Source organism: Cercospora kikuchii (assembly GCF_019650295.1).
Source record: "Cercospora kikuchii DNA, contig_00007, whole genome shotgun sequence".
Classification (NCBI taxonomy): domain Eukaryota; kingdom Fungi; phylum Ascomycota; class Dothideomycetes; order Mycosphaerellales; family Mycosphaerellaceae; genus Cercospora; species Cercospora kikuchii.
Window position 1 is genome coordinate 1,192,601 of NW_025408588.1, and position 13,466 is coordinate 1,206,066.

The window sequence follows — 13,466 nt, forward strand, 5'->3', positions numbered from 1 at the left end:
CAGTGACGCAGGGATCAATCAGAAGTACAATGGCACGCAGTAGAATGAAGTTGAGGATGAGGATTTGCTTGATTGCGCGGTTTTCTGCTTGATAATGATACCAATCCTGCTAAGACACATGTGGTACTTGCTGCCATATACCATCGGGCATTGCAGTTGAACAAGCATCGAGCGACTGCACATCACGTCTCGGCCTCTGCAGCACCAGTACCACCTGACGCTCCTTGCCACCATTCCCTCAATTCCCTCGCACGCTGCCTCTCCTCACTCCCTAGCTCAACTGGAGGACCCTTTACCTCTTCCCTCACTCCTGGCCCCACCAGACTACCTCTTCCCGTAGACCGCTTAGGACTTCCAGCACTTCCAGGCCGCTGTGCATCTTCACCGAACCTCCAAACAAGCCAAGCACTCGCGTCGGTCGATAAGATATAAGGCTGGCGTTTTCGAGATTTGACGGCGAAGCTGCGCAAGAGTATGACATCGCCTTTCTGAGCGACGGGTAGAGTTGCGTGCCAGGGTCGAAAGACTTCGACTTGAATACTGGAGACCTTCGCCGGGGTGGAAGAGGAAGGATCAGCGATCTTGAAAATGGTGAAGTAGTCTCTTGGACCGCCTTTGGCGCGTTCGGGAGCTTTGGTGTCGTCTGTCACGACTGCAAGAATGTCGATTGTGTTGTCTACGCCGGGCTGGCTTGAAGGATTGAGCTTTTCGTGGAGGTTCGACAGTGGAGTGTAGTATGCAGATGAGGTGATGAGGCCGTTTGAAGTTGTTCTCTGTAGCAGATCCGCTTTCTCGTTGGTGGCATCGGCCACAAGAGTAGAGTCTTCTTCGAGTTGCTGGCGTGTCGAGCGGCGAGGGGAGAACCAAGAAGAGATCACTTCAGGTACCTGGCCCAATCGAGAAGCCAGTGATTTCCTGCCAGGCGTTTTAGGTGCAGCAGCGCTTGGAGTCTCCAGCGCCGAAGTCTGTTTGTCATCTGCACTCTCGACATGCATCTGCTCTGGAACCAGCGTCGCATCCTCGTCAGCACGCTCTTGCTTGTCCTCGTCTTCAGTTTGTTGCTGACTCAACTGCTTCCTCATCGACTTCTTAGCGGTTTGCTTCATCGGCTTCACTTGAGGAGCATTGTCACCTCTCGCTTCTGCAGCCTCCTCGAACGACTCCATCAGCGCCTGCGACTTTCTAGGTAACCGTCTCACAGGCTTTGTAGGGGCCGGAGAAAGCAGCTTGCTGTCAAAGGAGGCCACGCTTGATTTGGTAGTCTCAGGAGTCGCCGTGCGCTGCGACCTTGTCTGCCGCTGAGTCTGCCGCTGGCTGTCGATTTGAGCAGGCTCAGGAGAGACTGTGCGCTGCGACCTGGTCTGGCGCTTAGAGCTGATCTGTGAGGGCTCAGGAGACGATGTACGCTGCGATCTTGTTTGTCGCCTCGTAGAGGCTGGAGCGGGCTCGAGTGAGGCTGTGCGTTGACTTCTTGTCTGTCGCTTGGTGACAGCTGCTTCTTGCACCTCGTGCTCGGCTTGTGTCTCAGCATTGCGGGGAGACCTTCGCACGGTGGCCATGTTCTCTTTTGCAGATGTTTTGCGCGTGTGCTTCCTCTTAGGAGTGACAGGGGGCGCTTCCTCTTCTATGGGCGCTTCCGTTGCGAGTTTCAGTCCCTCGTTAGTGATCTCTGGAGTCGGCAGCAGAGCATGCTTTGGAGGCGGTGGGAACGGCAGCTGGCTTTCAAAGGGTTGAGATTCAATGCGATGTTGCGTCTCAGCGGAGAATGTCTGCTGTGGAGGCTGAGAATCCTTGGGGCTGGGAAGTGCTGGCCGTTGTGACTGCTGTGCCGCAGCCTGCGACTCTGTGTCAACAGGTTCGTCAGGAATCGATGAGACCTTAACTTCAAGTCGACTCTGCGCCTTTCTCGTCACTTGTTCATTGACAGTCGCAGACTGAGGTGCCTGTTCAGTGAGCTCAACGCGAGCGTCTTCATCTTCAGCCTCAGAAATATCATCATCTGAGCCGATTGACTGGAATGAGAAGTAGTGATAGTGATCGGCCATTTTATTACCCTTCGATTGCGTTGAAGGTGCTTCACTGATCTGGCTTTGAGATGGAAGACCCGATGGCATGGCTGTAGGCACTTCAATCCCACTGGCTTGCATCTCGCTTTCAAAAAAGCTGGGCTGCATCGTAGCTGGAGCGGAAGTGTCCGCATGATGAACGTCCGGCTCGGGAATGACCTCGTGCGAGGCGTCGAGGTCAGACACCGCATCCAGCATGTCGACGTCGGCAGACTCTCCTACCGCAGGTGAGGAGGCGACCTCGGTAGGACTGTATGACCGATCATCGACGTCGTCAATGTCAGCGAGGATATCGTGCGATTCGATCGTGTCAATTTGCACTGGCTGAGATGGCAGCGGTACATTATCGTCAGCGTCCGATTCATCACTTGTATCAAGATCGACGACCTCCACCTGAGGCCTTTTGGGTGCAGTACTGGTTGGAGGAGCATCGACCTTTTCAGATCCCAGAGATCGGACTGGAGCTGTACTGGGAAGAGGAGCATGTTTTCGGACTTCCTTCGGGGCCGCATGTGAAGATTCCTCACTGGTCCTCGGAATCGCTGGCGAGGATCGTGGTTTCTGTTCGCCTGAATTGTCTACGGATGTCGCCACATCGCCTGCCAGAACCTGCGAGCTGGGTAGCACGGGAGTTGCATCCCTCAGCATGGACGCCACGAGCGCCTCGTCGTCAAAGGGTGCATCGTCATTGACAGAGGCCTGCTGCTGAGACATCGACTCCGCAGATGGCATGGCACCCAATGCCTGGGAGTCAAGTGGAACTGCAATCTGTGATGTTGGCCTAGGGAATCGTGCTGGCTGATCTAGGGAAGAAACGCTATGTTGCTCGTTCCGCAGTACATGGTCCTCCTGCTGCTCCACTTCCGGCTGAGATGTCTCGGAAAGCTGCACTTCGAGTGAAGGGAAAGCGTCTTGACTGGTCAAATTTGAACCGATTCCTGGCTGCGATACTGCCACATCCACCATTGGTATCGACTGCACTGGTTGGCTCTCACTTATGAGTTGGGAATCCCCTTGAGACTCAGCAAGCGGCTCGTCAATATGCATGGGGTCGTGCTGCCGGGGTACGGCATTAGAAGCTGCGGTACCAGCCGTAGCAGCAGCTGAGGAGATGTGACTCGCATCAGAGGGAGCCTGAGGACCGACGAAAGCGTCGAGTCGGGCCACTGGAGCGCCCTGCGGCTGAGCCGAGGGCACCTCGACGTTCGACGTTTCTCGCTGCACAGTGCCGAAGGGTGTTGAAGTCTCAAGTATCTGTGGAGCAGGCGCGCGCTCTTCCTCTGGTGACGGAGATGCTTTGAAGCCGAACAAGCTACTGTAGGTCCTCTTCATTATGCGTTCCTTCTCCGATTGTGGTGTGGGTTTAGTGACCTCTATTGGCTCAAATGGCACATCGTTCGTGCCATCCATGCCGAAGCCAAACCCAAATAGGCTCTGTATTGTCTTCTCTGGCGTCTTCGGCGGCAGCCTTCGCTCTGTCTGTGCTGGCGCGCTCTGGGCCACTGGACGAGCAGCAGCAGCTTCGCTCGATGCGGAAATCCTCGCTGATACCTTTTCGTTTGCCACCAGCTCCGTGGACATGACGGCAGGCTGGGAAGACATGACCGAAGTTGCGGTTGATCCTTCTCCAATCGGCTCATCAACATTAAGTCCTCCAGGAGATGAAATTTTCGGTCTCTCGTGCGCGGGTCTTTGCGAAACCGGGCCTAAGATGTCGATAGGGGACTCCGCTGCTTTGTCTGTAACGCTCTGTCTGGCTGTAGTCTGTGAAGGGTCCGGAGAACGCAAACCAGTAACGAGATGAACGTCAATCTCGTCCTCATAGTCATCGTCCTCGGCGTCTAGCATGTCATCGTCTTCATTACTTTCGTCATCATACTCATCGTCAAAATCTTCATCCGAACTCGTTTCAGGCCGTTCACCCATGTCTTCAATGACTTCAGCAGCATCGTCACGATGAACCCAATCTCGAATCTTGACGCCTTCACGCTCGAGCACTTCGCGGGCATGGCTCCGAGCACGCTGGTCGTACACTTTTTGCATCTCCTCGTCCTCTTCCGTGTCCGAGCCCGAACCTTGATGGTCGGGATAGACTTCTTGGCTGCTGTCGGGGGCCTGTCTGAGCATCCCGTATGACTGAGACTGATACGCGGTCTGGCTACCAAACACATGTGACTGCTTGCTGGAAGCACGTATGGACTTTGGACTGCCGGAGGACCGCGGCGCTTGGTTGCGTCTCCGAGCTCGCTCTTGCGCGCTCTTGGTCGACCTTTGCGGTGACCCCTGTGATGGCGAGCGAGCAAGAGCAGCAACGGTAGGGTTGATCTCAAGCCGCACTTCGTCGTTGACTCTGTCCTCCCGCCGCGGAGAAGTGCTTGGCTCTCGCTGTCTGGCAATACTCTGGGCTGTGGCGAGCTCGGATTCGATCGACGGCTGTGCTGACTCTTGTGGAAACGGCGAAGGTATTGGTAGTGTGTAGCCTGGCACAGCTTTGAGTTCCGGCGTGACAGGCCGCTTGGGGTCTTGCGTCGAGTCGTCATGATTTTCCTTAGACTGCATTATGAATGGATTATCCGGCATGCGTAGCTTAGGCAAAGGCGGTGGCAACATCGATACGGGAGGGTCTTGCAGCGGTTGTGCAAGATCGCTCTTCGCTGGTGGCAGCGGCGAGAGCTTGGCGGGTAACGATGAAGGTGTCAGTGAAGTGTTCGAACTGGGCCCGGCGTTTCCACCTCGTCCGCTCGAAACGTCGACCTCATGTCTGACACCTGATATCGCCGCATCCGCATCGATTTGCTCATCTACGCTCTCCGCTGGCGTCTGCTTCTGTGGGCTAGGCGTTCTATCCGCGAATCTCCAGAAACTCACGTCGCTGATACGCTGCCTCTTTCTCGGCTGCTCATCCTCCAGCTCCCGATCGATGTCCGCGAAAGGATCGTACTCAGTTCCAGTGCCGAAGCCGTCCCCAGAAAGCCTCTGTCTCCGAATGAATGCTGGACTTGAATATATCGGCACAAGATCCACTGCTCCTAAGCTGTCTCTTAAGCTCGCCACTCTCGTATTCCTGACCGGTGTTTGATGCACTGACTGGTCCTCGTCTGGAGGTGGCGTGGACACATTGACATCGATGCGCTGATCGATCGCCTCGTTGCTTCCAGCTTTTTTCACAACCCGCAGGCTCAAGTCCCCTCTATAGACAAGCTCCCCTTCAACACTCTTGCCTGGCGTCGAGACTGTGGAGCTGTAGCTCGACCATTGAGCACCACGTAGGTCAAGCAAGACCTCATCTCCGATACCAATTTTGCCCTGTGCCACTGCAGTCGCGCTGGCCGAAGTGAAGCGTACGCGGACCTGTCCTCGTCGGCTTCTCAGCCGAGGGTCGGGATCGGTCAGTAGAAAGGCGCACTGCTTGGCCGAAGAGCTGTACGGCCAATACAACGACACGACGGCACGAATCGTCTTGTCCGGCGAAGGTCTCGTTTCGGGATCGAGAGCGGTGATGGGTGTGAGAGCTGCCATGGTGCGCAGCGTCGTTCAGGATCGTTCAGTCGTTCGGCGACATGTCGTGCACACTGATCCGGCCGTTGGCAGCGTTGTTGAAGCGGTCGCTGCTCTCCGCCGTTCACACGTCGTCGCGTGAGATTCGGCATCGAACTCGCGAAGCGTGTGGCGGCTCGTGCTCTCCGCAAGCTTGATCCCAGTGCTTGGCTTGGGCAATGACGATGGCAGTCGACATGGCTGGAACATCACGTGCAACGAACATCGTTGATACATCACTTGCCAACGAACATCGTTGTTCACCAACGACAGCGATACAACATCACTTGATACGACGTCAAGAGGGCCATATATGCCACAAGATGGATTCCCAGGCATCCTTCACCACTTTCGACGACCTAGTCTCCAACGTGACCATCACGGACCGCGAGGCTGCCTGCTGGAGGCGACAAGACTGCTATTCTTGCACACACGACAAGCATGGCTGCGGCTGGTGTCCTTTCTCCTCGACCTGTGTACCGGCTTCAGCTCTCACAGACCCAGTAAAGCACAAGAACATATGTCCACTTGCGTCCGAGAGATGGGAGCTTAGAACCAAAGCTCTCGGATGTGGCTGCTCTACTACAACACTCCTCAGCATCATCGTGACTGTCTTTGCGACGATAGCTGGACTACTACTTTTGGCTGCTCTGATCTGGATCCTGAAGAATCTCAACCCTTTCTTTGGCTCCGGAGTGGTTGCTGGTACCGAGCTTGAGGTTAAGGAAGATGGTACTCGTGAGGAGCATGAGTGGCATAGCCCCGGGTTGGGTAGCAGGCTACGTGCTTGGTTGAAGCCTGAGCCTGATCTCTCGAAGCAAAGCGAACAAGAAGCTATCACAGAACGATCGAGACTTCTGGGATGATTGAAGGACGTCTAGTGAGATATGGCGGAATGAATTAATGACTGCAAGGATTCAGGCACAGCAACCTTGTCCGCATGTGGACTCTACCCGAGGGACTATTTACAGAGAAACACCACAATTAAGACGACATGACACAGTATGAGACACATCAGACAGAAACCTAACAATCATGACAAGTATTTTTCTTTACGAGCCGCAAATTTCATGATTGCATGCTATCGACCAACATACCGATACTCGAGATAACGAGCAGGCCAATACGCAACCAACGTCACGACCAAACACAGCTCATTCGACACGTCACCCCCCGAACTCCCAATTTGTCTTGCAATTGGTCCCACGAACCAAGTCTGCACCATGCCGCAAACCCAGACAACGATGCCTAGCCCGAAAGCTGTAGCTCCGCCAATTCCGACGGGCAACCTCGCAGGATCATTCCATCCCGCCAGGTCGTAATTCGCAAAGTCGCCTTTTCGGAAGAAGTAATGCTCGCTGAAGACGATGACGAAGTACGACGTGCACCAGTACCCGAGCAACGCGAGGAAGTTCTGCAAATAGGCCAAGAGATTGTTGCGTCCAGCCAGTGCGAGAGCAATGACCACTCCGTAGCATATGACCGTCCAGAAGATGCGCGGAACCTTGGCCAGAGGACGAGCAAATTGCTGGCAGGAGAGAGCCGCGCTGTATGTGTTCATGATATTGTTGTTGATCCCAGATAGCACAAGCAAGACGAGGACAAATTTCGCCCACCCGTTCGGAGTCAACATGTGGTTGATCAAGAACCCAAGCCCGCGATTCTCATAAGCATCCTGCCACTCCGGTCGATTATTCATCGCGAAGCTGACCACACAGCCAGCAAGCATTCCGATACTCGTGGGAATTGCCACGCCAAACGTCGTCATCAAAAAGACCTTCGTTCTCGAAACATCTACAGCATAGTGAACATAATAATCACTCGCAATCGTAGCCCACGAAGCCGAAGATCCATAGACAATCGCCAGTAAACTGAGGACCGTGCCGCTAAAATCCGCTCCCGTGAGTGAAGAAGGCGTACTGTTGTCGGTATATTGCCCAGTCTGTCCAAATATCACCATAAAAATGATGAAATAGACAAGCCAAGCATATTTCTCATAAACCAGAATGGCCCGTAGTCCGAAGAAACTGACGACCAGACTACACGTCGCGATAATGATGATTCCCACCACAATCGAAACACTCCCATTCGACACTGCAGTCAAGGCGAGCCCTCCAGTTATACATCCCGCGGCACTCCATCCCAGTTGCTGAATTGTATTCAATGCCGCGATGATTTTATTCGGATACCAGCCAAAACTATACCTCGAAATGGAAATTTGTCGGAGACCTGTGGGGGCTCCCATTGTAGCGCAGAAACCTGGTAAAGCACCTCCTAGGAGAGAACCAAAGATCACGATGAGGATAGATTGTTTGAGACTGAGGCCGAATTGCCAGCCGAGGAAACCTGTGGCGAAACAACTGATGTTCAGTGTACCGCTGGCCCAGATTAGAGCCATGTTGAGTTGTGCGTGCCATGGCTGGGGTTTGCGGTCTTCAGGGAGCTTGCGATCAATTGCTTCGGATTCGATGCCGAGTTTTCTGTCGAGGGCGGCTTCGAAGTTGCGGAGTTTGGTAAAACCATCGGGTTTTGAGTCGTAGTCTGGAGGGCTGTGATCGAGAGTGTGTCCATTATCGCCAGCAGAAGACGCGTCCCGGGAATCAATGTCTCTTGACTGGATTCTTGTCGCATCCAATTTCTCTTGCATCGTCAGCGGTCGCTGAGGAAGTCTTGTCGCTGGAGGCGCTGATTCAATCACGATTTCCTGTGGTTCGCCATGCTGGGCTTGCTTCTCCAGATCCCGCGGCATCTTGGACAAAGGCACGAGACACCAGTCTCGATATCCAGCGTGGCAGAACCTGGAAAACAGCAAGAGCGACGACCGCCTCACGCCCGAGTGCAAGTGCGGTCAGACCGTGCTACTGCTACACCAGCAGAAAGAATCTGAAAGTAACATGAACACCACACCACGCCGCGCCACGCGTGATACACACTTGCACCCCTCCCACAAGGCAAAGCACGTTTTTCTCACAAGATTTGTGCTTAACCGGCATTCAAACAACAGCTTTGCCGTAGCAGGAAAGGTGCCATGAAGCTTGTCCTGCACTCTTTCGTGTCCAGCCAATAACAACCATGATCTGCCGCTCTCGGCTTCTTTAGTAATATGGGCGACATTTCGGTAAGAACGGCTAACGGGGGTTGTTGGTGGCGAGATCTTCCCTGCAGCCAGCCAGATAGCGGGGCTGCAATCGAGAACGTTTGGGCCAAGAAATCCTGGCGGATTGGGTTCTTGATTGGTAAAGATGGAACGCAGGACAGATTCACTTTGTTATGATATTGCAATAGAACATATTTGGTGTTGCGGTGAGGAATTTTGTTAAAGAGAGAGGAGGTGATCCAGTCAACACACGAGCCCCGCAGGCTGTGATGCCCTGGTCTGCGCTAATGTCCTGCGCTGCGAAGTCGGCTGCAATATATCATCGCGCTGTGCAGTGGGATGACGGGCTGCGATGAGATGTGTCCGTTGCGCGAGCAGCGGAGACCGAGCAGTTGAAGACACATCATCTAGATACAGAGTCTCCCATCAATTTCGTGCGGACTCTTTCTCAGCGCCGCCGTTATCTTTATCGGCAATGCTTTCCAATCATGTTCGCGGCGTGCTCTGCAATTCCGTTTACGAAACCCGAGCGTGGTTCGCGGCAGACACTGCAATATGTTGAATTTTGTGCCATGGTGATGGCTGTGGGCGTCCGTGAGATGTCGCAGTGAGAATCTCTGCACTATGCGATTTTCATCGTAGACTTGAGAGCATCGATTGCTGACCGGCAGCGTTGGAGTGTTCATGCATGAACATCCTGTTATCTACGCCGCCTCTCCGCGTTGGTGTAGATCTCTAGTGCTTCGGGAGCATGGCTTTGTACGAGCCTGGCCAAATGTTTGAGAGCTCGGAGATATGCATGCCTGGCGCCCGGGCCGAACCACGTCTTCGTCGCTTGATGCTCCGGCCTATGGGTTGCAAAGACAATAAGCGCAGCAGGCTTAACTGTGCTTTGGTCGAAAGTGCAACTGAGTCGATCCAGTGTCGCCAATCATTTCTGGACATGTAGTAACGACACGGGTTCCCATCCATTCATAGCCTAGGAAAGCATATGGTCTCATAGCCTTGCGTACGATTTGTAGACCCTAGAAAGCGTTTTGATTAAGCACAATGCAGATTTACGATGGCTTGGGTCGATACGCATGATATTTCTGCGCGCTCTCCATCTCAGCTACCGGTTCCGATCCAGGTAGCTCGCACAGCAGTTGCCTCGTGTCGCATTCGTCGGTCACGTAGATCAGAGGAGGAGCAGGCAAATGTGCTGGCGGTATCGCACGGGGAGGGGAGTCAGGACGAGAGTCCCATATGGAATCTGAGCGGCGCGATTCTGTACAGAGTGTTAATGGGCTAGCGCAATGCGCACAAATTCGGCCGACACCCACCTGGAACGTCCTTCCCATATGCCACTAGGCTGACCACTGAGCCTTGATATTCGTCCTTGCCGACCGCCTTCTCGTTCGTTGTCTTTCGAGGACGCCGTAGTAGCCATACGAGGCCCATGGTCAAGATTGCCAACACCGCAAGACCACCCACGACACCTCCAGCAATAGCGCCCGTGTTTACAGAATTTGGACTTGGAACAATCGCTGAGATTGCCGCAGTCGGCACAGAGGCGGTCGTGGTTGCCGGTAAGGATGTGGTACTCGAGGGCTGCTCCAGAGACGTCGTTGGGTCCGTTGTACTTGTGACACTGGGAGCCACCGCGCTAATCGATGTCACCACAACCACAGTGCTTGTCGATGACTCTGCGGGAGTGGGCGCGGTCGCAACGGAGGACAGAGTCGATTCAGGCTCAGTCTGTGTCCGTGATCGCCTGGTTCTCGTCGTAGGTTCCGCATCGTCTTTCTTCGTTTTCGGAGGCTTTGGGTCCAGCAAGCTCGTAAGGAAGCCCGCGATTGGGGCAAATGCATCATCGGCCATTCTTGCGACTCATCTGTGGCGGAGGTGAAGCTGCGACAGCAGGCCCCATACACATCTTGAGACTATAAAGTTCGTGTTTGCCTCCTGTCGCGCCATGCCAAGTTCGATAGTACAGTGGCGTATGGATAATTTCGTTGACTTCAGGGCTAAGGACATGTCGATCACGGAAAGAGAAGTTTCCTTTGACACGCGTCTTGATTGGTCGTGTATCTGGCTCGCACGGCTTCAGATGTTCCAGTGACGCACCGAGCACGTCTTGTAGACGCTACAAGTACCGAGGCGGCCATTGTAGTTTGAGGTGTTTGGGCGTCTGGCTGACATGATAGGAACAGGCGTTTTGTCGCTGTCGGATACTACGACTAGTGCAAGGAGCACAATCAATGAGCTGCTGGCTTGTACGATTCCTCGGATCTCGAGGCGAAACACCTTGTGGTTGCTGGGCTCGAGCAGGCGCTTAATATGTGGACGGCGAGACGAGTGGTGAGAAAGGAGGTCGGAGTTCACGTCGAAGGTGAGAACCAATAGCAGGAAGGAAGCCAATACCACACCAGCAGCCACGACGCGGGGCTGTGGCTGCCTGGCCGAAACTTTGCACACCTGAGCCACAACTTTCGAGCGTCCAACCCAACTCTTCCACATTGTCGTACACCTCTTCTTCATCCATTCCGCATAACCAACCATGTCGGTCATCATGAACGTTGTCGGTGCACACCGACAACCGATGAGGCCTCCGACGATCACATTGTTTAAGGCCAGGACTAGGTGAGGACGGTCAACCTGAAGACACTGCCAACTGCAGAAGTGCAACATGGGCGCTCAAAGCGTCACACGCCCTGCAAGAATCGACTCTGGTCGTTTTCTTTATCTGCTTCTCCAATCCCCAAAGGCATGCAGCACTTTGCCGGCTACCCGTCCAGTGCTTGTCACCCTCCTATAGCCTCGCGCAACAGGCAGGTCCCACACCTCCACGGGCTATCTCGGCCAAGCTCACCGCCGAACGTCGGGTTAGCCAGATGCAACACGCACGCAATCGCGACTACATCCAACCAGACTTCTTTTTTTTCTTTGACTTTCTGCTTGCTTTGGTTTAGCCATGCGTATGGATGCGATTCTGTCTGACTCTAGGTTTCGTTCAATATGACAGCAGCAGGCGAAGGTCGTCCTGGCCATCACTCAGGACCAATAGCCGAGTCAACGATATCGGAGCGTGCGCCACTCCTCGGCAACAAGCATCGTGACCACGGCCCAGTACAGCATGGCGATGGAGGAAAATGGAGTGCAAGCGTTGTATTGCGTTTGTTGTTTACGAGCACAATCGTCAGTCTGTCGTTTGGCGTGACGCAAGTTCCGTAAGTCCTTTCATAGTCGGCAAGGCAACAAGGTACTAACTGCGAGAACAGACTGATCTATGTATTTGGAACGATGACATGTGAAGAGTACTATAAGCACCATCGTGACCCTGGGACGTTACCTGATCGTTGCCATCTTACAGAAATTCAAGCTAGCACAGCGAGAGCAGTAGCCCTACTTGGAGCCGGGACGACGCTGTTCGGAGTGCTCAACCTCTTCTACACGACGTGGACCATCAAAAGATTCGGCGTCAAGTCCGCTCTCCTGAGCAGCGTCTTCTGGCCTGCCGTTCGACTTGCTGTACAAAATGTTGGTGTACAACTCGGGGGCGGCTTGGGCATCTGGATCATTCAGGCTTCGCAGGCCATCACAATTATTGGCGGACCTGCAGGCTATCTTCTGGCCCTGAACTCGTTTGCCACAGAAGTGATTGTGCCATCTGCGCGAACAGCTACGCTTGGGCGATTGCAGGGCTGTGCGTTTTTCGGCACCGCACTTGGTTTTCTACTGGGAGGTTATTCCGCTGACTTACTCGGGATCATATGGCCGTTCCGGATTACCCTCGGATTGTTCTTACTCTCCACCATCTACATTCTTCTCTTCCTTCCATGGATTAAAGTCGATCTCGATCCGGAAATGCAAAAGCGAACCAGGTCACTGTCCTCCTTCTTCGATCCGTTGCGCATGTTTGTACCATCGAGGTGGAGACTGAAAGATGGTCGTGTCACGACAGAGTACGGCATCATACTTCTCGGTGCTGGTGCATTCACAGCATTGCTGGCTACAGGCTACATTCCTGTCTTGCTTCAGATGTACGCAACGGATGTTCTCGATTTTGGCACGACGGAGAACGGCTGGCTCATCTCGATCAACTCTCTGATTCGAGGCTGTTTCCTGACTTTTGCGTTCCCCGCGATCATCGCAGCTGGAAGACGCTGGACGGAGCGCCGAGATGACGATTACGAGAGGGTCAAGATTGAGGAGTCTGACATCCCAAATCTGCCCACTGATCCTCGTGAATTTGAACCGGAACCCATCGCCGGCGGAGAAGAGCCCATTGAGCCACCGAGACCAAAGAACGGCCAAGAAGAATCGTTCGTTTTCGATCTGTACTACACGCGCTACAGTATCCTCGTGGACGGTATTCTGACTGCCCTTGCGACTTTCAGCTCCAAAGGGTGGCACATGTACGTCGTCTCTATTGTGCTACCTCTGGCCGCCGGCACAGGATCTGCAGCCAAGGGCACTATTCTACAAATGTGCTCTCCAGCGCAGCGTGCAGATGCATTGAGTGCAATCAGTCTGGTGGAGATGGCAGCAAGGCTAGCAACGACTGGACTGTTTGGATATATCTTCTCCGCTTTCGCAGCGATTGGACAGCCTTCGTTGACATTCGCTGTCAATGGTGGTGTTGCGGTGCTGGCATTCGTGATTCTGGTCTTTGCAAGATTCCCGCCTCACGGAAGCACTAGGATGGAAGACGAAGATGCAGCGACTTGACATTGTTCAGACGCCCCGCCCGAAGAAAATGCCCGGGACATCATTTTACACGTGAA

General features: G+C 53.9%; 5 protein-coding genes across 5 annotated transcripts; 2 read left to right on the forward strand and 3 right to left on the reverse strand.

The window, feature by feature from the left end:
* Positions 1–182: 182 nt before the first annotated feature.
* CKM354_001056400 (uncharacterized protein) lies at positions 183–5,585 on the reverse strand (the record flags this gene model as incomplete). Its single annotated transcript, XM_044806026.1, has 1 exon — positions 183–5,585. The coding sequence occupies one exon, from the start codon at positions 5,583–5,585 to the stop codon at positions 183–185; it is 5,403 nt and encodes a 1,800-aa protein (XP_044661961.1).
* A 341-nt stretch (positions 5,586–5,926) lies between these two features.
* Positions 5,927–6,469, forward strand: CKM354_001056500 (uncharacterized protein; the record flags this gene model as incomplete). Its single annotated transcript, XM_044806027.1, has 1 exon — positions 5,927–6,469. One exon carries the CDS (start codon positions 5,927–5,929, stop codon positions 6,467–6,469), a length of 543 nt encoding a protein of 180 aa, XP_044661962.1.
* Positions 6,470–6,684: 215 nt separating this feature from the next.
* On the reverse strand, positions 6,685–8,352 carry CKM354_001056600 (uncharacterized protein; the record flags this gene model as incomplete). Its single annotated transcript, XM_044806028.1, has 1 exon — positions 6,685–8,352. The coding sequence occupies one exon, from the start codon at positions 8,350–8,352 to the stop codon at positions 6,685–6,687; it is 1,668 nt and encodes a 555-aa protein (XP_044661963.1).
* Positions 8,353–9,758: 1,406 nt separating this feature from the next.
* CKM354_001056700 (uncharacterized protein) lies at positions 9,759–10,560 on the reverse strand (the record flags this gene model as incomplete). Its single annotated transcript, XM_044806029.1, has 2 exons — positions 9,759–9,967; positions 10,023–10,560. 2 exons carry the CDS (start codon positions 10,558–10,560, stop codon positions 9,759–9,761), a joined length of 747 nt encoding a protein of 248 aa, XP_044661964.1.
* A 1,137-nt stretch (positions 10,561–11,697) lies between these two features.
* On the forward strand, positions 11,698–13,410 carry CKM354_001056800 (uncharacterized protein; the record flags this gene model as incomplete). The annotated part of the gene is made up of 2 exons (XM_044806030.1): positions 11,698–11,909; positions 11,961–13,410. 2 exons carry the CDS (start codon positions 11,698–11,700, stop codon positions 13,408–13,410), a joined length of 1,662 nt encoding a protein of 553 aa, XP_044661965.1.
* Between the last annotated feature and the right edge of the window lie 56 nt (positions 13,411–13,466).